The 24,432-nt window shown below is 37.1% G+C and overlaps 2 protein-coding genes across 4 annotated transcripts in view; both read left to right on the forward strand.

The window, feature by feature from the left end:
- Positions 1 to 691, forward strand: part of rasgrf2b (Ras protein-specific guanine nucleotide-releasing factor 2b) — a 71,752-nt gene extending 71,061 nt beyond the window's left edge. For both annotated transcript variants that reach the window (XM_067407244.1, XM_067407245.1), the window contains one exon: positions 599 to 691. In XM_067407244.1, the coding sequence (XP_067263345.1) occupies positions 599 to 691 (93 nt within the window). The remainder of the gene's footprint in view (positions 1 to 598) is intronic.
- Positions 692 to 5,545: 4,854 nt separating this feature from the next.
- On the forward strand, positions 5,546 to 13,338 carry ckmt2b (creatine kinase, mitochondrial 2b (sarcomeric)). Of its 2 annotated transcripts, none has more exons than XM_067405729.1 (10): positions 5,546 to 5,611; positions 7,873 to 8,075; positions 8,198 to 8,396; positions 9,176 to 9,271; positions 9,407 to 9,628; positions 11,718 to 11,803; positions 12,178 to 12,301; positions 12,388 to 12,522; positions 12,756 to 12,881; positions 13,160 to 13,338. In XM_067405729.1, exons 2-10 carry the CDS (start codon positions 7,930 to 7,932, stop codon positions 13,274 to 13,276), a joined length of 1,251 nt encoding a protein of 416 aa, XP_067261830.1. In that variant the 5' UTR covers positions 5,546 to 5,611; positions 7,873 to 7,929; the 3' UTR covers positions 13,277 to 13,338. The 2 variants fall into 2 exon arrangements, with proteins under 2 accessions (XP_067261830.1, XP_067261829.1); XM_067405728.1 differs by having other exon boundaries at positions 5,576 to 5,611; positions 7,868 to 8,075.
- Positions 13,339 to 24,432: the final 11,094 nt, after the last annotated feature.

A 24,432-nucleotide genomic window follows, 5' to 3' on the forward strand; every position in this document is an offset into this window, starting at 1 on the left:
TTCATCAAAGAATTCTGAAAAAAAAAAAATATTTATCAGCAACTGATAATAATAAGAAATGTTTATTGAGCAGCAAATTAGCATATTAGAATGATTTCTGAAGGATCATGTGACACTGAAGACTTCTAAGTAATGATGCTGAAAATTTAGCTTTGACATCACAGGAATAAATTACATTTTAAAATATATTAAATCAGCAAACAGTTATTGCTGTTTTTACTGTACTTTTTGATCAAATAAATGCATTCTTGTGAAAATAAGAGATCTATACCAACCCCAAACTTTTGAACCAAAACAGTAAACCTATACTGTATGTGTGCATTGTAAGTCTTGCCAGGGGTTTGAAAAGTAGCTTTTTGTGCGTATGAGATAGTGCTTTTAAATATGATGTGAAATAATTCTGAGCGTATTGGACTCCAGATGAATCATCACATCCTGTTCTTTCTAGTGTTTTTTTTTTTTTTTTTATGAACTGTTTTAAACTTTTGTGTGCAGTATGTCATTTTTATTCATATGGTTTCTTATTTAATCTAAATCTACTCTAATTTGTAATCTGTAATTTAACCGTTTTCATGTAATGTACTGTTTTCGTGTCCAGGTCACACAGTATCTTCTGGATAAGACCTTGATTATGGATGAGGACACACTGTATGACTTATCTCTCAAGATTGAACCCAGGCTTCCTGCATGAACTACAACCTCAGTACCTGGCAGCTTCCATCTAGATGTGCTTCTCACTCTTTGGATGTTTTGAAGGCATGACGCATGCCTAGTGTTTTGAGAAATTGGGACGCGAAGGATGGAGGGAACATGTCCGTTTGAAAGTGTGGAAAGGTAGAGGGTTCAGACTTGGAAGAGAGTATTAAACAGTGCTCACCACCACAATGTCACCTGAAGGGTGACTTTTATCATGAAGATGAAGGAAAGAAGGATGAAAACTGGCTACTGTCAGAGGTCAGGGGTCATGAATGAGTTTCAGGATCTAGCAAATGGATTCAGTCTTGAGTGAGAAGAGAGTTGGTGAAGATATGTAGCATGTACAGAAGTAGAGCTATTAGCCAGTTTGTATGTGGTGTACTGTGGCCCCCAGGCCTGTGGCCCCTGGCACATCCCCTCATTGGTAATGGTAGTGACTTTGTGCATGAACTAGACTGTGGGTTTGCTGTGTGCTTTGCCTCAACTTTACACTCCATGTGCTTTCCCATCTGCCAACAGCTGGCTGCATTGAACCAAAATGCCACATGATAATTTCAAAAGATACATCAGTCTTCTAAGTAATGGAAATGTATAGTAGCTTTCTAAAATCCTTACCAGTTGTAGATTATATTTATATTTCGTAATTCCCCCTGAAGCTATGTGGGCTCTTTGAAAAATCAGTTGTTTAATGTGCCTTCTCACATCCACAGACACTTGTAAATGAAAACTAATGTCTCAGCAATGCTTGAAAGTTATGATATTAGCAAATGATTGGCCTCTGTAGCAAACGACAAACAACAAATAAATACTAGTATAAATTTGCATTTTCTTCTCAAATTCTAAAACATCTTACTTGAAGATATACTCCGCTTGCAGTAGGTTACATCATCCATGCATTAAAAAGTAAAAGTTGAATTGTTATTGCGCAATGCAAACCTGATCTGATTTTACAGTAAGTTGAGGCTTTACTGCCCCCTAGTGGAGAAAAAGCTCATTATTGTTAAAGGGTTAGTTCATCCAAAAATGAAAATTGTCATTTATTACTCACCCTCATGTCGTTCCACACCCGTAAGACCTTCATTCATCTTCAGAAGACAAATTAAGATATTTTTGATAAAATCTGAATACTCAGTAAGGCCTGCATCGCCAGCAATAACACTCTTTTTCAATGACCGGAAATCTACTAAAAACATATTTAAAATAGTTCATGTGACTACAGTGGTTCAACTTTAATATTATAAAGCGATGAGAATACTTTATTCCACAATATCTAGTGATGAGCGATTTCAAAACACTGCTTCATGAAGCTTCGAAGCTTAACAAATCTTTTGTTTCAAATCAGTGGTTTGGATCGCGTATCAAACTGCCAAAATCACGTGAACTATTGAAGGTTTAAAACACTTATGTAATGTAACGAAGCCTCGTTTAGTGAAATCATGTGATTTTGGTGCTCGGAACCACCGATTCGAAATAAATGATTCGTAAAGCTTCAAAGCTTCATGAAACAGTGTTTTGAAATCGCCCATAGATATTGTGGAATAAAGTCGCTATTTTGTTATTTTTGGCACACAAAAAGTATTCTTGACGCTTTATAATATTAAAGTTGAACCACTGTAGTCACATGAATGTTGTAAGTAGCTTTCTGGGCATTGAAAAAGAGAGTGTTATTGCTGGCGATGGAGGCCTCATTGAGCCATCGGATTTTAAAAAGAAATATCTTAATTTGTGTTCCGAAGTTGAACGAAGCTCTTACGGGTGTGGAACAACATGAGGGTAAGTAATTGATGACATAATTTTCATTTTAAATGATTTTTAACTAAATGACTGGAATCCAATTCTGACTATACAAGTTCTTTAATAATCAAAGCTTTCCTGCTTTTTAATGTAACGACCCTCCTGGTCAGCTAACCAGAAAAGAGGTCCTCTCCATTATTTGCATGAAAAATTCAGTGATCGCATGTTGGAAAATGCATTGCAAGACATGTTTTGTGGTCATGTGTCATTCAGCTGCTGTGTAGCCTCTTTTAAACTCTCTAGAAACCTCAAGTAAAACAGATAGATGAATATATTTAACTTCTCATTTGACTGCACTTCTTTATCTAAATACTTTGATCATAATAGCTGGAGATTTCATATGCATAGACTGGCAGAGAACTGTCAAATTGGCCATAAATATATATCTACCACTGTGCTGTATGAAGACAATGTTGTTTCTGTCTGATCTATCCTTTCTTCAGAGTGGGACGGATTTCTATTCTATATGTGCGAGTGTGTGAAATGCATGAGAGCGTGTAGATGCGAATGTGATCTCAGAGGTGAGTGGGTGGAAAAGGTGTGAGTTACACTCTCATCAATGTAGCGTTGTTATCTTTAAAGCAAGTGTGATGGTAGTATTTATTTTCTGGCATATTTATTTGACCCTTTTTGTATATAGTGTGTCAATATGGGTTTATGATATAATGTGATTTTTGTCCCCATCCATCACCATGTAATATTTTAATTTCTGCAAGCACTCCTGTAATTGTTACATTTTCCTAAATGTGTTAAGAAAAATGTAGCATATCTGATTAATTTACAATCCTTTGTCAATTTTTCCCCTTTTTTTTTTTTTAAGGGTTTAGTGTAATGTGCACAGAATTATTGCTTTGGTATGTTGCATGTCTTTGCATGTCCAGGTTGGATTCCTGTGAAAACTGCTTTTTGTACATTTCTGTATCAAACTATGTTTCCTTTTTTTTTTTTTTCTTCCTCTTTATTTTATCATTGATTCTCTTGCAGAATGTATGGCTTCAGTACTTCAATTCCATGCTTTCATTTCAAATAAACAAATCCAACAAACAATGGAATCTGCATCATGTACCACAGATATAGATAGATAGATAGATAGATAGATAGATAGATAGATAGATAGATAGATAGATAGATAGATAGATAGATAGAATTTCAAGGTCTCTCTCTCTCTTTCTCTCTCTCTCCATAATCCAACAGGAAAGAAGGGATGAGCACAGCATGGCTCTGGTGTTAAACCAGATAATGCTTGAGCTGGGCAAATCAAATACCAGTTTAATTTTATCCCTCACCCACACTGTCCCACTAAACATAGCTTAGCGCAGTTTTGCATGAGTATCAGTGTTGGGGAACGTTACTTTTAAAAGTAATGCATTACAATATTGAGTTACTCCCTAAAAAAGTAACTAATTGTATTAGTTACTTTTTATGAAAAGCAATGCGTTACATTAATTTTGCGTTACTTTTTCCCACCTGGGCTGGGTTTGCTTGTTTGTTTGGTTTTTAATAACAACAAAAAGTTATATTTTTGACAAATGTTAAGGCCCTTTCACACCAAAAGTGAAATGAATAAGCCAGGCTGAAGGAAATGCATATTTATGCCTGTACAGTAGAGGGCACATGCATTAAATGCATAAAGAAGAATAGGATACAGGAGAAGGAAGTTCAACACTCTTATTTCTAAATCTAATCTAAAGTAATTTTTACTTATTCCCATTGTTGAATTAGATCACTGAAGGTCAGCAGCAAAGACATTGGTTAATAAAGTGAGATTAAATACATAAAGTATATTTGTGTCATTTAGACAGTCAGTCAATAAATGTGAAAAAATAACTTGTTACTTATTTGAAAAAGTGGCTTTTGTTGTTATTTTGCTGTAGGCCTAAATTGAAAAAGTAATGTGTTACTTTACTAGTTACTTGAAAAAGTAATCTGACTCAAGTTATGTGTTACCCCCAGCACTGATTACAATATTGTATTACATAGCTCCTTTTTTATGGAAAGTAATGTTACAATACTTTTGTGTTACTTTGTGTTACTTTTTATAACCTGGGCTGGGATTGCTTGTTTATTAATAGGGAAAAAAAGTTATATTTAAGGCAAATGTAAAGGCCTTTTCACACAAAATGTAAAGTGAATAAGACAAATTCACACCTGTACACTAGAGGGCGCAGCTCAAACCTTTCAGCTGTGCTGTCATTCAGGATCACAGAAGAATCGGACACAGGAGAAGAAAGTTCAACACTCTTACTAATAAAAAAATGCAAATGTGATGTTTAGCTAAAGTCATTTTTGCTTATTGGTATGGTTGAATTGGATCATCAAAGGTCAGCAGCAAGGCATTGGTTAATAAAGTGAGATTAAACAGGCTAAATAAAGTATATTTCTGTTGTTTACAGGTTTGAGTATTATTTTGAGTTTGCATTTGACTTTTTTAATCATTTTGATGAATGCTGAATCTGTTTTTGTTTAAGTGAGATGAGTAAATGCTCACATTTAGTCTAGAACTACAATATCCATCATGATAACAGCACACACAAATGCCTCTGCACCCAATTTCTCTCAACATGGGGACAAAAGAGGTGTCAGTCAATTAATGGGCAAACAACATAACTTGCATTACTGTATATTTTGTTGTAAATTTAAAAGTAATGTGTTACTTTACTCATTACTTAAAAAAAGTAATCTGATTACTTAAATTGCATTACTTCTAATGCGTTACCCCCAATACTGATGAGCACCAGCATAAACCAGCCTGGACCAACATGGAATTCATGCTGGTTTATGCTGGATTTTTCAACAGGGACATGATTAACATTGCAAACTTTTTGGTAATATTAATATATCTAAACACAGACAGTAAAATAATGGCATTTGATGGACTACAGTGGGTAAAAGGCAAGCATGTATGTGTATAGTATCTCAGTCACAAGCCGTATACACTATCACTGGCACGTAACTGGAGGTTTCCACTGGTTAGGGAGAGCTCAAGGACACATGGTGTCATGCTGACAGATGAAATAGGATTGGCTGGAGAGATGAGCTCTTATTTTGAGCACAGGCCCGGTGTAGTCTCACTCTGGAACAGTCTGCTGTACTGGAGCCTGAGAGCCCTTCAATCCTACAGGTGAGTACAATAAAGCATTTACGTTAGCAGTCATTTTGTTTGTAGCTTTATTTATTGACAGAAATGTAAAGATACCAGATCAGCATGGAAGCTAGATTTCCGTCCATTTGCAGCAGTGCTGAGAATATTTTATAAAGGTTTTTGATACCAATATGTCTGAAACAAGAGTTGATTTATAATTGAAAATAATTCAATATTTCTAATTAAGTTAGTTTATAATTAAACTAAATTATAACTAATTTAATAATTGTAAATTAGTTTATATTTAAAATTGTGTAAAATAATGTTTGTTTTGCATTTCCAGTGCACCATTTTCTAATTTTTTGTTTAGTTTACATCAAAACATTCTCAGAATCCACCCTAAAACTAGAAGTGTGACCAGTGCAGAGCCACCCTGTCCCACTGTAAGCCCCCATGACTGGTCACATTCACAGGTCATGTGATCATTGTAACATATGGCAGAAGAGTAATTGCATAAGACCTTTAGCTAGCTTCAGTGTCAGTTGTAACACTGTACACAGCACTGACCTCACAGCTAAAATATCTGGAGTTATTAAAACCACAATTTCCTCATAGGGACCACAAAATGGAGTACTTAAGCAGGGTAGTGATGACATATTGGTTAGGATGATAATGAAAATACAAACATCATTAGCAAGTAGACCCTGCTAAAAATGTATATTCAGATATTCGAAACAACATTGGTTGAATAACTAATTCTTATAATTAATTTTTTTTGTCTAAGATTTGTATACATTTTTTGTGTAAGGTTTTAGAAACCTGATGACTGGAACGTGCATGTGACACAAAGGCTGAGTGTTACTGGGGCATGTGAAATATAAGCTGTCACATATTACTTTAGCATTAAGTTCAAAGCCAATGTATATTTGGATACTCCAGTGGAAAAAGTCAACATGTACGTCAGGACACAGAGGTTGCTCACCATGTCAAGCTACTGTATCAGGAATGAGAGTACCTTTGATTAGTTATGTGCTTTAACACTTTAGAAAACTCCTCAGCTATTCTTATGTCATTCCAAACATATAATTCTTGTTCATCTTAGGAACACAAATGAAGATTTTCAATATTTTCACATCACTTTTGTCCATCCATTGAAAGTCCATGCATCAAAACTGTTTAATCCAAGGCTTCTGAAAAGATGCAATCACTTTATGTGAGGAACAGATTTACTTTATAGGCTTTTATTGAAATATATAAACACTGACCAATGCATAAACTGTGTACATACAGTAGAGCTCTTGAAAGCACGTTGAGCTTACCATATTTGATGTATGTGTGGTGATCATTACTTTTTGAAAATTCTTGGTTGCACGGACTTCCAATGGATGGAGAATAATAATAATATCTTCATTTGTATTTCAAAGATGAACAGAAGTCTTTCAATTGGTGAATAAATCAAACAAAGATAAAAAAAAGTATGACCTTGAGGTTTAGTTGTTACCCTATATTTAACCAAAAAACCAAAAATAAAATATCTGTCATTATTTACTCACTTATGTCGTTTCAAACCCGTAAGACCTTCATTTAAGATTTTTTTTATGAAATCCAAGAGCTTTCTGTCCCTCCATAGAAAGCAATGCAACTATAGTCCATGTGACTACAGTGGTTCAACCTTAATTTTATGAAGCAAAGAGAATACATTTTGTGTGCAAAAATAAATACATAACCACGATGAATACACGTGGTGCTGGCTCAGTTGCCGGCCAATTCTGAGCTGGCGTTCACACAAACCGGAAGCATTGCACTGTGTTTACAACGTGAACATCATCAGACACTGCCACAGAAGAGAACAAATTGATGAATAAAGTTGTTATTTTTATTTTTCTTGCACACAAAAAATATTCTTGTCGCTTCATAAAATTAAGGTTGAACCACTGTAGTCACATGATGACTTTACTACCTTTCTGGGCTTTGAAAGTGGTAGTTGTGTTGCTGTCTATGGAGGGACAGAAAGCTATAGGATTTCATCAAAACTATCTTAATTTGTGTCTTATGGGTTTGGAACGACATGAAGGTGAGTAGTTAATGACAGAATTTTCATTTTTTGGTGAACTAACCCTTTAAGGAACCATTTCCACCTGATTTGAACTTTAAAAATGACTTTTGTTGGTGAACTCAGGATTATTCGGTTACATAAAATAATATTTTTGATTTGAATAAAAACAAAGAGGTATTTATTTTCACCTGACAAAACACTTTTTTTATGTAGCATTATTTTTGTCCTCCGCTTTGAAGTTCAGGTGAGTGAGTGAGTGAGTGAGTGAGTGAGTGAGTGAGTGAGTGAGTGAGTAGTGACGATGGCGAGCATGTTCACTCGAATCCTCTCCGGACGCAACACGGCTGTGATCATGGCCAGCCTGGGTGCAGGTACCCTGGTATCCAGCTATGTCATGACTGAGTCAGGAGTCTCTGCTGGGGAGAAAAAGAAGCTGTACCCACCCAGGTGAAGGATTCAGTTGACTTTCAATTATTCTACACCTTCACTTAGTTTCCAGTTAACCCGAGAATATATTTTTGTCCAACACTACAACCCTGAAAAATAATTTGTTTTTTAAACTTTCCAAGTGCTGACTACCCAGACCTGCGCAAACACAACAACTGTATGGCTTCTGCTTTGACCCCTGCCATTTATGGCCATCTAAGGGACAAGCTGACCCCCAATAACTGGAGCCTTGACCAATGCATTCAGACTGGAGTGGACAACCCTGGTCATCCCTTCATCAAGACTGTGGGCATGGTGGCTGGTGATGAAGAGAGCTATGAGGTACAAAATTAGACCAAATGCATTTTAATAAATGCAGTATATTAAACTCAACAAGACAAATATGAGGAATATTCTTCATATTAAACCAGCAAAAAACGAAGAGCAACAGTGCTGATGATTTGAAGATTTTGAAAACATTATGTTTGAAACAAGAGTTGATTTTCTTTATTCAAATGGCTGTTATTAATTACAATGGTGCAATATAATGTTTGTTTTGCATTTTTGCAGTGAATCACTTTCTTCATATATCTTAAAATAAATCTATGTATTAAGCCAGTAATATATGCAAAACATAGTTTTCAATGCCAGTATAAAAAAAGCTAAATTAGTTTAGTTCTGGACTTTGGTTACTATTAGTCTAATTTGAAGAGGGCAACATGTTGAAAAGATAAAGAAATCTGCACTGATTTTATATCACACTCTCAAGGTTCTTTATTGGCATCTACAGTATAGTTTCATGAAGAACCTTTAACATTCACGGAACCTTTCCATTGCACAAAAGGTTCTTTTTAGTGGAAAACGGTTCTTTAGATTTTTTTAAATGTTCTTCACACTAGGAAACAATGGTTCTTTTCAGTACTGTTGACTGAAAGGTTCTTTAGGGAAACCAAAAAATGGTTCTTCTATGGCATCGTTGTGAAAACCCCCTTTTGGCACCTTTACTTTTAAGAGTGTATAATGAATTTGTTGTCAACTACTTCAAAATGAAGTTTGCCTGCAATCCTCTGCATAAGTACATGCACATGAACTTTATCATTGACTATGGTTGCTATCCTCAGGTGTTTGCTGAAATCTTTGACCCAGTCATTAAGGACAGGCACAATGGCTACGACCCTACAACCATGAAGCACCCAACAGACCTGGACAGCTCAAAGGTAAAGGCTTCTCTGGTGTCTTTGGTTCTGAACCTTTGCAAAACCTCTTTACATCAAGAATATGCAAGATGAGACTTGCCTTATTAGTTTAGTTTAGTTAGTTATATGGAACACTGAATGATTGCCTTTGAATAGATCACCTCCGGGATGTTCGACGAGAACTATGTGCTGTCATCACGTGTGCGCACAGGCCGCAGTATTCGTGGGCTCAGTCTGCCGCCCGCCTGCACCCGCGCTGAACGCCGTGAGGTGGAGCGTGTGGTGGTCCAGGCTCTTTCTGGACTGAAAGAGGATTTGGAGGGCAAATACTACAGCCTGACAGAAATGACTGAGAAGGAGCAGCAGCAGCTGATCGATGTATGTACACACAATAGAAACATGTTCTAGCATAAACTGTGGACACAGAAACAGATACTTGTCAGTTGCATTTATCCAGAAAATCAGGGCTTTGTAACCTTTACAGACCCACAGCCGACTCTACTCTTAGCTGACCGAGGATATTAAAATGTTAACTAACATCATTACGCCTTATAATGCTTATCAAAATATAATGTCAGTTTGAATTTTTTTTTTTTTAGAAAATTATCATTTATGTCAGTTAGTTCTGTGCTATAGAGTTCTGCAGTAGGCCAACCCAGAAGTTAGCATGACCCTGGTTCCCACGAAAAGAAAACCCTAATAGGATTTTTCCATTGGGATTTGGATTATTGCAGAAAATAAGCTGTGTGATCAACAAAGGTTTATGATTCTTACATGTTTTGCTCATCATGGTAATCTTCACAAATGAATGCAGCTTCTATGAATTCTGAAACCGAAATCCAATCAGCAAAAATAAAAAGCTAAATGTAGGCTATAAACCAACTAGACCACGGTAGCATGACTTCAGTGTCACCACTGTTATGTTTCGGACAACTCTTTCAGTCTTTATTTTTTTTAAAATTCCCTGTTAGAATAGGGTTAAAGAGCGCAATTGTAAACATTATGATGAGGTTGTGAAAGCAAAGTGAGTTAGATGGGTTTACCTGTTTGGTGTGATGATGTTTAATGTCCCCGACACCTCTGTAGTCCCATTTAGCCACTTGTTAGCAATCACCTTTTCAAAGCTTTAAAATATCACAAAGGGGTATTACTGTATTTTATCTTCAGAATAAAACATAAATAATATATTGTGTTGTGTTCACCAAAGACCTTATTTCAGGCATTTAACCAATAACCCATTGAAAATGCTAAAATGCTAGCTCATTTCTAGGTTTTGGCATACAAAAATACATCATCCTTCAGCACACTATTCTGCCTGGTATACAAACATAGCAATTCTGTTCACCAGAAACACTTATCAAGTTGATCGTCCAGCATAAACTTCACATTTATACTAGCTCACTAAAGAAGTCTTGCTGGTTTAGCTACTTTTAGGAACACTAACCCAGCATTCAAAATATCCAAAATACTACACATGCTTGTGTTTTCAGCAGGGCAGTTTCATATTGTAATTCCCTAACAAACCTCACTGCTCTTGTCTTATACTGCCTACCAAAGGAGCACTTCCTCTTTGATAAGCCAGTGTCTCCTCTCCTCACCGCAGCTGGTATGGCTAGAGATTGGCCAGATGCTCGTGGGATTTGGTAAGGCTGAGGAACTTCTGACCTGCAGTTAGAGCATAGCACTATTTTCCCTATAGCACATAGTTTACTAGTCACCTATAAGCTGGCTCAAATTTTCTGAGCTAAATGTCTATTTGAGGGTCCATTTTCTTTCTGGAAGCTATAGTCCAGTTCCAAAGAGGCATTATAAACATAATAACCATTATTTTTCATTATGTATTTCCACATTCAAATTTCAATAAATGTAGAACATGTAACTACAGTGTAATTCATATAAAATGAACAGTAAAAATAAAGAAAATAGTTGTTTAAACTAAACTTTTTAATAATTAACTTATAGGCTTTCCAACATTTTTCAGCCATCTATTTCAACAAATTTGTATTATCTTCATTTTATCTTGGTCCTGAATATAGTCCTGCATTTTTGCATTTACATTTATTTTTAATTTTATTTTTAGATCTTAGACATTTTTTCTTGTTCGAGAAGCTGTTTCTCTCAGATATACATCACAACAGGGAAGAAAAGATTATTGCAACTTCAGTTTCATGCCAACTTAAATCATGTTACATACAATTTCACTTGGAAGAATCCGTAACACATTTTAATATTCTGGTAGGAAAACTTACATCACATCTACTGTTGAAAATAGAAAATAAATCCAGTCTGACCAGAAGTGGGGATAAAACATATAAAATGGCACCCTGATAATGAAAGTCTAATTGATTTTTAACACAATAGATAACCTAGGTTTAGGTGGTCAATTAGAGACAGATGGTTTACAAAATTTAACAAGTCAGGGTTTCACTTTACACCCCATTTTTCTTTTCTTGACTGAAAATTCCAGGACCACTTCTTATTTGACAAGCCTGTATCACCGTTGCTGACTTGTGCAGGAATGGCGCGGGACTGGCCCGATGCCAGAGGCATCTGGTACGGTGCATGAGACTTGCGTTACCAGAGAGCACTTCTAGAGTGCATGCTGCCTGTGTTTGTTACATAATATATGAACCTGACAGAGGTCTTAATAAATGTCTGTTTTTACTGAGTGATTCACCATGTTACAGTATGACAACAACTCAACTCAACTCAATTTTTATTTATAAAGCACTTTCAAAACCATTAAAATGGACCAAAGTGCTATCCATAAATAGATACAAACATAAAATAACAACCAAACATAACACCAAGAAAATCAAACATGGAATCAAAAGTTTGTGACTTGGTTGCAGTGAAAAAAATTGTAGCTGAAAATGTTAAGCTAAATTTGCTGAATGTATTTTAACCACAATCTGTCCTCATGCCAGGCACAACAATGAAAAAACATTTTTGATCTGGATCAATGAAGAGGACCACACCCGTGTCATTTCTATGGAAAAGAGTGGGAATATGAAGAGGGTGTTTGAGAGGTTCTGCAGAGGACTGAAAGAGGTATCATTGTCAAAACATTTAGCACAAAAATGCATATTGTCTTTAAATTAAAATGAAACGAGCTCAGTTTCTGATGTTTCTCACAGGTAGAGAGGCTGATTCAGGAGAGAGGCTGGGAGTTTATGTGGAATGAGCGCTTGGGATACATCCTGACCTGCCCCTCTAACCTAGGCACCGGTCTGAGAGCTGGAGTCCACGTCCGTCTGCCCCTCCTTAGCAAGGTGTTACAATCTCATAGGGTTCAGTTTAATCTGAAACTTACATTGGTGCATTTCACAATGCCAATATCTTGGTTTAAATCCCCCAAAAATTAAATGTATATATATAAAAAAAAAATAATTATTGTTAAAAAATTAAATGTAAATATGCTGAGAATTCATGTTAAGTAATCTACAGTACAAATATATGAAAGACTGTTCATGCAAAAATGTCCTTCGTATATCCTTCTGAACAGGACTTGCGCTTCAATAAAATTTTGGATAATCTCAGGCTACAAAAACGTGGCACAGGAGGTGTGGATACTGCGGCTGTGGGTGACACCTTTGACATCTCCAACCTTGACCGTCTAGGCAAATCTGAGGTAAACAGCTCCCCTTTAAATATTGCCTAACCCCCCTGAAAGTGCTTTTAATTGGATAGAAGTAACAAATTCTATAACTGGAACATTTCTAGTGGAGATTATATGTGATTTTTTTAGTATAAAACTTAAATGTTAGTAGTCAAGAATAATACAACAGTAAATAAAAGTAGTTTTTCAATATGTTTGTAAAAAGTAAAGATCTAAAAAAAAAAAAAAAAAAAAATGTTTTTGACCTGTAGCCAGTGATAAAATCCAAATTTTTTGACATTGCCTTTCAGGTTGAGCTTGTTCAGTGTGTGATTGACGGCGTCAACTACCTGATTGACTGCGAAAAGAATCTTGAAAAAGGCCAAGACATTACTGTTCCTCCACCAGTAACCCAGTCCCGGAAATGATGCCATCCTTGTGAGAGGAACTGAGGGTTATGCAGCTGAGAGACCTGTAAACTGTTGACTCTCTCCATGTTATCTACAGGTCTTACTAAGTGGAACTCAACTAAATAAATTATTCATATTTTAATTCAGTTTTGTGGAATCTTTTGAATTAAGGCTGGAATACAGTACATGTTTTTTTGCCCAGATTTTAAACTTTTTTTTTATAAACACTATTTACTATTTGATTTTGGGCAGTGTATGATGGGCACAAACTTTTTTAGCTTCAGACTAAGAATCCATCCAGTCGATGGATATTAAACATGTTTATTGAGAGTCATATAGGCTCTAGGCTATGAGAAAGACCCAGTTGTGAGGTGTGGCTAACTGATGATATTATAAGATAGGCACCCTTAATCTACTTAAAAGGTTAGTTCACCCAAAAATGAAAATTCTGTCATTTATTACTCACCCTTATGATGTTCCAAACCTGTAAAACTTCCACTTTGACGCTTCAAAAAGTTCATAAAGAGATTGTAAAACTAATCCATAGGAAATGAGTGATTTAGTCCAAATGTTCTGAAGAGACTTGATTGCTTTATGTGATAAACAGGTTTAATTTAGGCTTTTATTCACATATAAACTTTGATCAGTGAACATAAACAGAAGCTCAACCAAACCTGCGCGAGAACAATCCTCTTCCGGAAGCTCAAACGTTGCTGCGTAACACACGAGAATGAACCTCATTGGTTCTTGCACGTCAAGCAAACATGCTTGAGTTTCCTTTTACCACAACTGATGTGTGAGTTGATGAATGTTTATATGTGAACAAAAGACTAAATTCAATCTGTTCATCATATAAAGTGGGATGTCTCGCATCTTTGTCACCTATTTCACCCCTGATGAGTTTGCATCTCTGCAGTTGGGCCAGATAGCTGAATGGTAATTATTTGAATTCTGTGCCACATAGTGAGTGAAACTGAGCATCATGCACTAAACGGGTAAGGATCACACACTATAGACTCTCAAGTTATTTCAAACACAGTAAATTTAAGCTGCACCTCGTTGCTAGAAGACGCATGAAGGATGAAAACAATATGTGTTCTGAAATTGGCTCAAAATATCAAAGGATTTTTTTGATCTAAGATGAGCTACCAGATTTAAACCTGAACTATTATTATATTAAATAACTTAGTATTATAAATAATAAATGAAAATATTATTTCATATTCATAGATAATGAAATGACACTCTTTAAATTTGGCTTTTTCATTCCATTCAAGCCAATAAGCTTTCAGTATGTTTTGTAATGTGTCATCAAGCCTGCTTGTGGACTGCAAGTGAAGATTAATGTCTGGGTTACGTATGTAATCTTGGTTCCCTGAATAGGGAGCAAGACACTGCATACCGTCGCTATGGCAACACCTTCGGTTGTCTATGAATGTCTGAATCTATTATACCATCACGGCATTTTATTGACCACTTGCGCTTAGCACCGCCCCAAGAAATAAGTCATGCATGTTCATATTTGCATGCTACATGGAATTTCGTCAGATTTCTACGTACAAAGGAAGCACTTAGCGAAAGGAATGGGAAAGGTCGGTGATGTAGCGTCTTGTTCCCTATTCAGGGAACCAAGGTTACATACGTAACCAAGACATTCCCTTTCATAGGTTCACTTAATGCTGCTTACCACCGCTAAAGAGTCCACTCAAGCAGATAAAACCTTGGAACCAGGTGGCATCCTCACGTCCAGACTGTAGAACTTGATAATGGTAGGGTGACCTCTTAAATCGTGAAAGTGATCATATCGATGTGCCCCCGGAACACGATTTAGGAACGCGATTTCTAAATGGAGGTCTGTGCAAGCCACTGTTCTTATTGACAGTCTTCATGCAATGCATTAAAATGTTGTCATATTTGCAATGCTTTGACCGTTCTCTGATTCAGCCTTCTCGCAAGCCACGATTGGTTGATTATGTATAATGCACGCTATTGGTAAAATATTTTTTTAGTCATTACCTTCTGCAAATATGAAAACAAAACCAAAACTACATTTTATGCAACTTAGAAATCCTGGACAGGACGCGTCCTGGGAAAATGGCACATATGGTCACCCTAAATAATGGTGTTCGGAGAGGACCATCCTGCAGTAACAGAAATATCTTCCAACAAAGAGCCTCTAATAAGAGCCTGAGAAGAAGCCATTCCTCTGGTGAAATGAGCGTGCACACCTAGAGGTGAAGCTATGCCACACACCTCATATGCTGCAGAAATAGCCTCAATCACCAAATGAGACATTCTCTTTTTTGGTGACAGCAGCTCCTTTGTTTTTACCGCCAAAACATACAAACACTTGATCAGATCTACTGTATGGTCGACATAGGCAACGTTCACACAGCAGCAGAATACGGTTGTCAGTCCTGTATTTTATAACTGAACTCACACCTGTAAATTTTTAGGACTCACAACTGCATTCTCAGAATATTTGTGGTTTTGCTTTCAGTAACTTACAGCGGCAGAGATATGAGCTTTGCGTCATCTTAAGGTGTCAGATCCAGTCACTGTTCTCCACCAGAGTGGCTCCCGTCAGTTTTATGTTTCTTTTCCAAATTCAAATGCTGTGTCATGCATGAGACGTCACAAAGGACGTAATACGTGGGTGCAATGGTTAAAGACTCCAGCTAGCACGTGTTTATATGCTGTTGTTAGTTAATGAAGTTTTGATGGATGAACTTGCTCTTGTCTAGTCTCTTGTCATGTCAAAAGTGATAATACTTTTCAGTTTTATGGACGTTGCCATCTTTAATAGTGCGTTGGTCACTATCGTTATGGTTACTAGTAAGAGAATACAGGCTTGACTTGGGCTTGCTGCACTTTCATACAGGCAGTGTTCTAGATGCTACAGTAAGGTGCTGTGTGAACGAGACATTTCAAGACTGTAAGTAAATGCAGTTGTCAATCCCAAAAACAGACAGTGTAAACGTGGCCATAGATCTTAAACGCCCTCACAGGGCAGAGACTAAGAAGTCGTACATCACTCTCAGTCCCTGAATCAGGAGGGGAGAAAGCCTCCAAGACCACCCTGGAAGTGAAATGGGGTCGAAGCAACCTTAGGAATATACCCAGGCCTAGGTCGCAGCAAGACTTTAACCACACCTGGGGCAAAGTCCATAAAAGAAGGGCTGATTGTAAGAGCCTGCAGATCTTCTATTCTCTTAAGAGGAAAGGAAAGTCAGAAAACTTCTCTGACACAGACTCCAATGGCTCAAATGGATGGCCTGCTAGACCTTCCAGGATGATAGATAAATCCCATGAAGGAATTTGCGCAGGATGGAAAGCATACTTTGGCTTTATACCCTTCGTCCACGTGCAGCCCCAATTTTGAGACCACGCAGACGGTGCGCATACAACAGCGCATGTGCAAGCAAGACAGAAGAGTCCACTAGGTGGCAATACGCACAGTATGTGCAGTCATCAAAGAAGAGTGTGGAAAGAGTGATTCAAAAACAAGACAAGTAAACTTAGAAGCATAACCTTATCCATCATTTTTGATTCCTGTTCTCTTGGTCTATCTTCTGAACTATGTTGCAATGGTGGATGCACTATTTTTCTTCTCCGATCCTGCCCAGCAAATGTCCCTTTGATGACATAATGTCTGGTAAGAGTATAGAAAAAAATTGTACTGGGCATGTGTAGAACTCAGTGATCCGCGCGCATCCGTGGTCGGGTATACTTTGAAAGATGCGCGGACAGGACTGAAGTAAAGTGAAGTATACCTGGACCTTTTCTCGACCCATGCATGAAAAGGGGGGCCTAGAGTTAAGAATAGTGTCGGTCATCTCAGCCAAGAGAAGCAAGAACACATTAATGCACTCCGCACTCAGGGGTCACACCCATAGTTTCTATAAATCTGGACGGGGATGCCAAATCACCCTGGGCTTGAGGGGAACTTCCCCAAGGAGGGCCGGCTAGAAGACTGACCAGGTCTGACAACCACATCAGAACGGGGCCACCAGCAACAGATGTTCCACTTCGTCCGTCCATATTCTGAGCAGAGCCAATGAGAGCAAACGGATCGGCGGAAAGGCATAAAGTCTGGTCCTGGTCCACTCCTAGAGGTGACGGAGGAGACAGGGAGAACCAGAGCGAGCAATGCATAGTCATGCTCGAAGCAAATAAGTCCACTGTTCAGCCAGAACCTCTGCCATATGAGGCTCAGGGTGTAACCTTTATTTTCCAGGCTCCAAGCCTCATGGAATGGCTTAATGTGGAGCAGGCCCAACTGGACCACAGGGGACGCTGCTGCCATAAGACCCATCAGTCTGCATCATAAACCTACACGGACCAGATGCCCTGTTCTGAACTGACTCAGACAGGTCTGTAATGACTGAACATGTGCGGGAGACAGATGTGCTCATTATTAGCTGGCTCTTGCATCAGCAGCACACACATGTGTCGTGCTACTCACGTGAACGGCCAATACTGAGTTGGCGTTCTGACGTAGAACCTGGAAGCGCTGAACGTAAACAGCGTAGGAGAATGACAGGGAAGAGACCCAATTGTTGAATAGTTGAAGTCATAATTTTTGTTTTTGCGCACAAAAAGTATTCTCGTCACTTCATAACATTAAGGTTAAACCAAGTGGACTATTTTAAAGATGTCTTTCTACCTTTCTGGGCCTTGAAAGGCAGTAGCCCCTCACTGCAGAACACCCGAGATCCAGGGGGCGGAGACGGGTCGGTTAAGGGATATGTAAAGTGGGAGGAGTTGGATCCAGATCCAGGGGGTGGAGATGGGTAGGTTTAGATCCAGGGGGCGGAGACGGGTAGGTTTAGGGCAGAGGGATATGTAAAGTGGGAGGAGTTGGACTTGCCCCACCCTGCCCCCTGGATCTTGTATTCTGCATCCATCTCTTCTTATCTTAAAATGCTTTCCTGCTCACTCTCCATATGCTCCGGCTCATAAACATCACCCCAAGCGTCCATCTCGTGTGGCGAGTTGGCAACTACAGAAATGGAATGACAGGGGTTAGGGGTTTCAGTTCAACTTGGGTCTTCAACCATCACTCCTTCCAGGACAGCCAGAAACCTTGGAGTGGTGATGGATGATGGTCTAACCTTCACAGATCATGTTGCAGCAACGACCCGGTCCTGCAGATTTGCCTTGTACAACATCAGGAAGATTAGACCCTTCCTATCTGAACATTCCACACAAATTCTTGTCCAAGCTCTTGTTCTATCCAGACTGGACTACTGTAATGCTCTCTTGGCTGGCCTTCCAGCATGCACTATCAAGCCTCTACAACTGATCCAAAATGCTGCAGCAAGACTGGTCTTCAACGAACCGAAGAGAGCGCACGTCACTCCTCTCTTCATCAGTCTGCACTGGCTGCCAGTAGCTGCTCGCATCCAATTCAAGGCTCTGATGTTTGCTTACAGAACGACAGCTGGCTCTGCACCGCTATACCTTAACTCACTACTTCAGACTTACGCGCCCTCCAGAAACCTGCGTTCTGCAAGTGAACGGCGCCTTGTGGTGCCATCACATAGGGGCACAAAATCACTCTCACGGACCTTCTCCGGGACTGTTCCTGGCTGGTGGAATGACCTACCACGCTCTATCCGAGCAGCTGAGTCTCTAGCCATTCTCAAAAAAATGCTAAAGACGTATCTTTTTCGTCAGCACTTGACCCAGTAGTAGTAGCACTTACCTTGACTAATATTCTTCTCCTATCTGTGTATTTATTTAAAAAAAAAAAAAAAAAAAAAATTCGCTATGAGCACTTTACTGACATAACTGTGACTTCACTCAGCACTTACATACTGTTGTTCTCATGTTGATTTAATTGATTCTACTACTCTCATTTGTAAGTCGCTTTGGATAAAAGCGTCTGCTAAATGACTAAATGTAAATGTAAATGTAAAGTAAAAGGAGGCAAGCTTCGAGCGCAAAGCTTTCAAACGCAGGCTATCACAGTGTTAAATGTCAGATAGGCCATTAAGCGCCACCTGAGCATGCTGAAGGCCCAAACAGTGTACGCACCTGTCACGAGTGTCTCGCGATGAACCTGTCACACGGATCGATGTATTTCCTATAGGCTAACTCGTGTCCGCTTGAGAGTGGAAAACTGCTCTGAAACGTAACAAAGAACACAATAAAAATGCTTTCCTACGGGCAGTATTCCTAGAGGAAATGAAATCTGATGAAATCGCGCATAGCGATGGTGATATGAGCATATGTGACGCATTTCTCGGGGCGGTGCTAAATGCTACTGCCCAATAAAATGGGATTATGGAATAAGGGCTTTAAATATTAGTCACACCGAAGATGTTTCCATAGCGACGGTACGCAGCGTTGAGCGAACTTATGAAAGGGAACTTTTTATTTAGCTAAATTTAGCCACCATATTGATGAAATCAGCATCTCAAAACAAGCGAGAATGAAAGATAGGGCCAGTTATAAATTTGCCATAATGAAAAAGTGGAGGATGGAGTTCCTATAGCCGACACAGTTAGTGGCTGTTGGATGGAATGGGGTTTTCATTCAATTTTATAATGATTATAGTCTGTTTATGGCGCTACCAGATGTGTTCTGCTGATTTACTAGCTATATTGTGTTGGGTATCGGATCGTTTTTTTTTTTCCAGACTATGTTAAGATAAGAGGGTATTATGTCTACTCACGGACCACCTGAAATAATCCACACATATTGCCTAGTAATAGAAAGATGAACCAGTGTATTCATGGCCACCTGAAATGAGTGAATGAGAGACACATGCCCTTGTAGGCTACAGTAAATAAAAATGTCAACGTTTAAACTGTAAAATTGTATTCTGGTCTTGGATTCTGTTCAGTTATAGCCCACTTCATTTGACAGAGGATTTTTTTTTTTTATTATTAGTAAATAATCTTAATGGTGAAAAGCAGTTATTAGAGCTAGTTATTAGGACTTTATTTCTAAAGAATATGTAGCCCAAAACATTATCTCTATTTCACCAGCAGATGGCAATATGCTAACATGTGATGAACGCATTTCCAATTCTGCAGAAGTCAAACACCATAAAATGTGTTTTCCATAATAACATTTCCTGTTGTATTATGTTGAATATTATAACACAGATTTCGTTCATTTGTATAGGCTAGATAATCAATCACTGTGAAACATATATAGGCCTAGAGGCTATAACAAAATATTTTTTGTGATTTTTTTTTTTTTTTTTTTAAGAAATAATAAAATGAACAATATTTTATTATACTATGTAACAAAGAAATGAATCTTAATTAAACAAACATAACAGAGAAACATAAATAACTGAAACAAATATTTATTAAACCCACCTATTAGTTCATAAATTGGCTACTTACAGTATATATACTTTCACCTAGAAATTGCTCAAAGATTGGCAAGAAGAAAACAGAACTGTTAAAACAGAACTGTTGGTTCTGTTTTAATTCATCTATGCTGTTTTGAAAGTATATGGCATGTAGCCTGTCCCAGTCTGAGACCAGGAGAATCCTCCTGTTGGTCACGGATGTGTGCTCTGTGTGGATAAAGATGGCATCCTGCTGATGTCTGTGACCTTCATGGTGGCTTACTCCTCTGCCAGGCACTGATTTCTGATTTAGTGCTGCTCTTGTCAGGAGCTGTGAGGTGCGTTCCATGCACTGACAGAGCAACTCAAGGGCAAGTGTGGACAGGTTGGGTGAATAAAGAGCACAGATAGAAAAGCAAGGAATGGCTTATGTGCATTAGAAGTGCGTTGTTTCTCTCTCTCTCTCTCTCGTTCTCTCCCATACAGCTATTTTTATGGCATAATTTTTGTTTTTTTGTTTTATGATTACTTTAATCAGATACATACAAACTGGGGCATGGTATTGTGAAATATAGGTAAACATACAGCCTTCTTTTCATTCATAACTCAAATCCCATATCTCCCATACATTACTGATTCATTACCATACACCCATATCCATGGGACCATGTTGTAAAAAATGAAGAATAAGGAGAAAGTCTTCTGTGGCCCTAAGGGCCACCTATTAACTGAAAGTAGATTTTTCAACGAACACTTCTGACAAAATCTCATTTATTCCATTTAAAGAATCTCCTAATTGTCATTATATTCTGTTTTAATCATGAGACACTTGTGCGTTTTGCTTAAAGTGATGAAATACACCAGTGAACAGAGCATGCGTTCACAGGGGGACCAGATAGGCAGAGGGTCTCTCAGAGCAGATGCTAAAACTGATGATGATGGATGTCTACATGGTGACTGTTGAATGATTAGGGGAGGCTTGTGTAGATTCCACATTTTCCATTGTTTCATGAAATCTTATATGCAAATTTACAGGGACAATTAGTCTAACATCAGTGCAGGGCAACACTCTGAGAGTGGCAATTTCAGATTTTAAACATCTCTTATTTGTTGCTCTATGATGTATAGTAGGCTATTGTTGTGTGTTCAGTGCTTGGTAGATCACTTACTATAGATTACTTAATTGTAGTTCATTGCTGATTACATGATAAAAAATTTAGTTAGTAAAGTAATCAACAGTATTACATTACACATTGTAGGTAATATAATTAGACTTCTTTTAGATTCCTTTTGACCTTAATTGTTTATAACATTGATTTAAATAGCATTATCTTATACCATATATTAATAAAAAATACCAAGAGAAAGAAAAATTATTCCATTTTGTTATCAACGACATGAAGTGCATTACACATTACATTACGTCAGTGTTTCCCAAACAAGGGTTTGGGAAGGAATTGCAGGGGGTTCGCAAATCGATGAAAAGCTAATAATCATTTAAAACTTAAAATTGTTACGTTTAAAAAATAATAATAATAATTAAATAAAAATGAATTTTCCATATAATTAAAGTTGCCTGACTAGTGGACGGTCTGTGTGCAATTCCACAAAACATTTGAACATATATCAGCAATATAATATAGATTTTGTTTGTTTGTTTGTTTGTTTGTTTGTTTTTAGAAAGGAAAATTTTGATGAAAAAAGATAAAAAAGAAGACAGACTTAGAATCAATGAATTCTGAATAATTTACTGCCATTTAGTGAATATTAAGTAATCATGCACATAATAAAAAAGTAATTGTAGCTTGATTATAAGTACTTTAAAACAATAATGTACTCTAATTACAAGCTTTTATTTTTTGGAATCAAATTATATAATTAATCAATTACTACCCAGCACTGCCTGTGTTTTATATCATACGTTTTTAAAATATCAAATGAAAAGAGTGGAATAGTAAACAGCTTTTTTATCTGTTACAATGGGCATTACAGTAATTATTTAATATGATGTTTATCCAGGTTCATCTGTGTCTTTTGTCAGTTGATAAAGGCGATCGCTGAAGTGACAGTAGATGGTTCCTCTCACTTGAAAGGAATCTTGCTAAATGGGAGACAGTCTAGCCATTGTATCTGAGAAAAGATCAAGCAGATGTTTGTGGGCTGCTATACCTCCCCAGTGGTAACGGTTTCAAATCACACAAAGAAAACAGGAGAAAAAACATGGCACACTAATTGGTTACAATCTTGCTTTAGGTATTTGTTTACAAGAGCCTAAGCAGTTAAGCTTACATCTGGAATTTTTGAATTCAAAAGTAATGTGCAATATCATATAGCAATCTCTAAAATGTGTTCTGTGAAATAGCTATAATTGTGTTGGTTTTTTCCTGTTGTAGAAGTAAAGCAAAATGTCAGGGTTATGATTAATGTGTCTGATTTTTCCCACATTTTTCAGGGACACATTTTATGCTTCTATATGAACATGTTTTATCTGTCCAACTAATGATCCAGGGCAGATTTCCACTAGTACTACTAATTCTGTCATCATTTACTCATCATCTTCATGTTGTTCCAAATCTCTCTGACTTTCTTCTGCTGATAAAAAAAAAACAAATAAATAAAAAAAATAATTAAAGACTGTATAGGTCTCCAAACATTTAGGGAACCTTTCTTGTGTTTTATTTTATGAAATTACAACACTTTACAATAAGGTTTTAACCTTTAACATTAGTAAATGCCTTAACTAACATTAACTAACAATGAGTAATATATTTTACAGCATTTATTAACCTTTCTTAATGTTAGTTAATAAAAATGTTCATGTTCATATTAGTTCAGTACATTAACAGATACAGCTTTGGATGCTAAGAATGTATTAGTAAATGTTGAGATAAATGATATAGATAAATTAACTAAGAATAATAAATGCTGTAGAAATATTGTTAATTGTTAGTTCATGAACTAATGTAGTTAATTATAATGTTAATGATTTAAAACCTTATTGTAAAGTGTTTTCATGAAATAAAGGCATTTCTCTGAGCTCAGATTTCTATAGAGATCACATACCATGCTGAAATTCTTAAAATGATTTTATTCACCCACTTACAATCAGTAATATAAACCTTCCCAATTCTGTTGAATTTGGTAAGATAAACATTTACGAAAACCATATTTCAGTAATAAGCACAGACAATAAGTTAAAACATATCACAAACATACCAGCAGATAACAAGTTTTTTTTTGTTTGTTTGTTTTTTTTTATCTACACAAACACTCAAGTTCATCTTGCTTTATGTAAACAACTTCCTGATGATCCCGGTTGTAATATTACATGCATCTGAAAATGATTATTTGGAAAGTGGCTCTTTAATCCAACTTGTTCTTTCCTGTAACTGTAAAATGACTCCAACGTATAGTACGTGCCTTAAAACAATCTGTACATGCACATGTGGTCCTCATTAACGTGTCCTTTTACATTTAGTTTAGCAAAAAATAATATCAATGATCAGCGAAATAAATATTCTTCCAGTTGTTTCTTCATATGTGAATGAAGTCAAATAAATACTCATAAATAAATAAACAACTCGCCATTAATAAAATTAATTGCTATAAAAACAAAACAAAATAAATAAACATGACCGAATCCAACACATAAATAAATTACATACATTTCAAGCAATAAAACTATTACTATAGTCTACATCTGCTGTATATAAGCATTGTCTGGGGTATGTTGGGATTCCATCCTCCAGTAAGGCTGCCAATTTGTAATTTCACAGTTATAACCTCATATCCTGAGTGCTCCGTGACTGTTTTTCAGGAATACTTGGGGTTTGCAGTGACAGAAAAGACATCTTGGATGCTCAAA

The sequence above is a fragment of the Chanodichthys erythropterus genome, chromosome 13 (genome assembly GCF_024489055.1).
Source record: "Chanodichthys erythropterus isolate Z2021 chromosome 13, ASM2448905v1, whole genome shotgun sequence".
Taxonomy (NCBI): Eukaryota; Metazoa; Chordata; class Actinopteri; order Cypriniformes; family Xenocyprididae; genus Chanodichthys; species Chanodichthys erythropterus.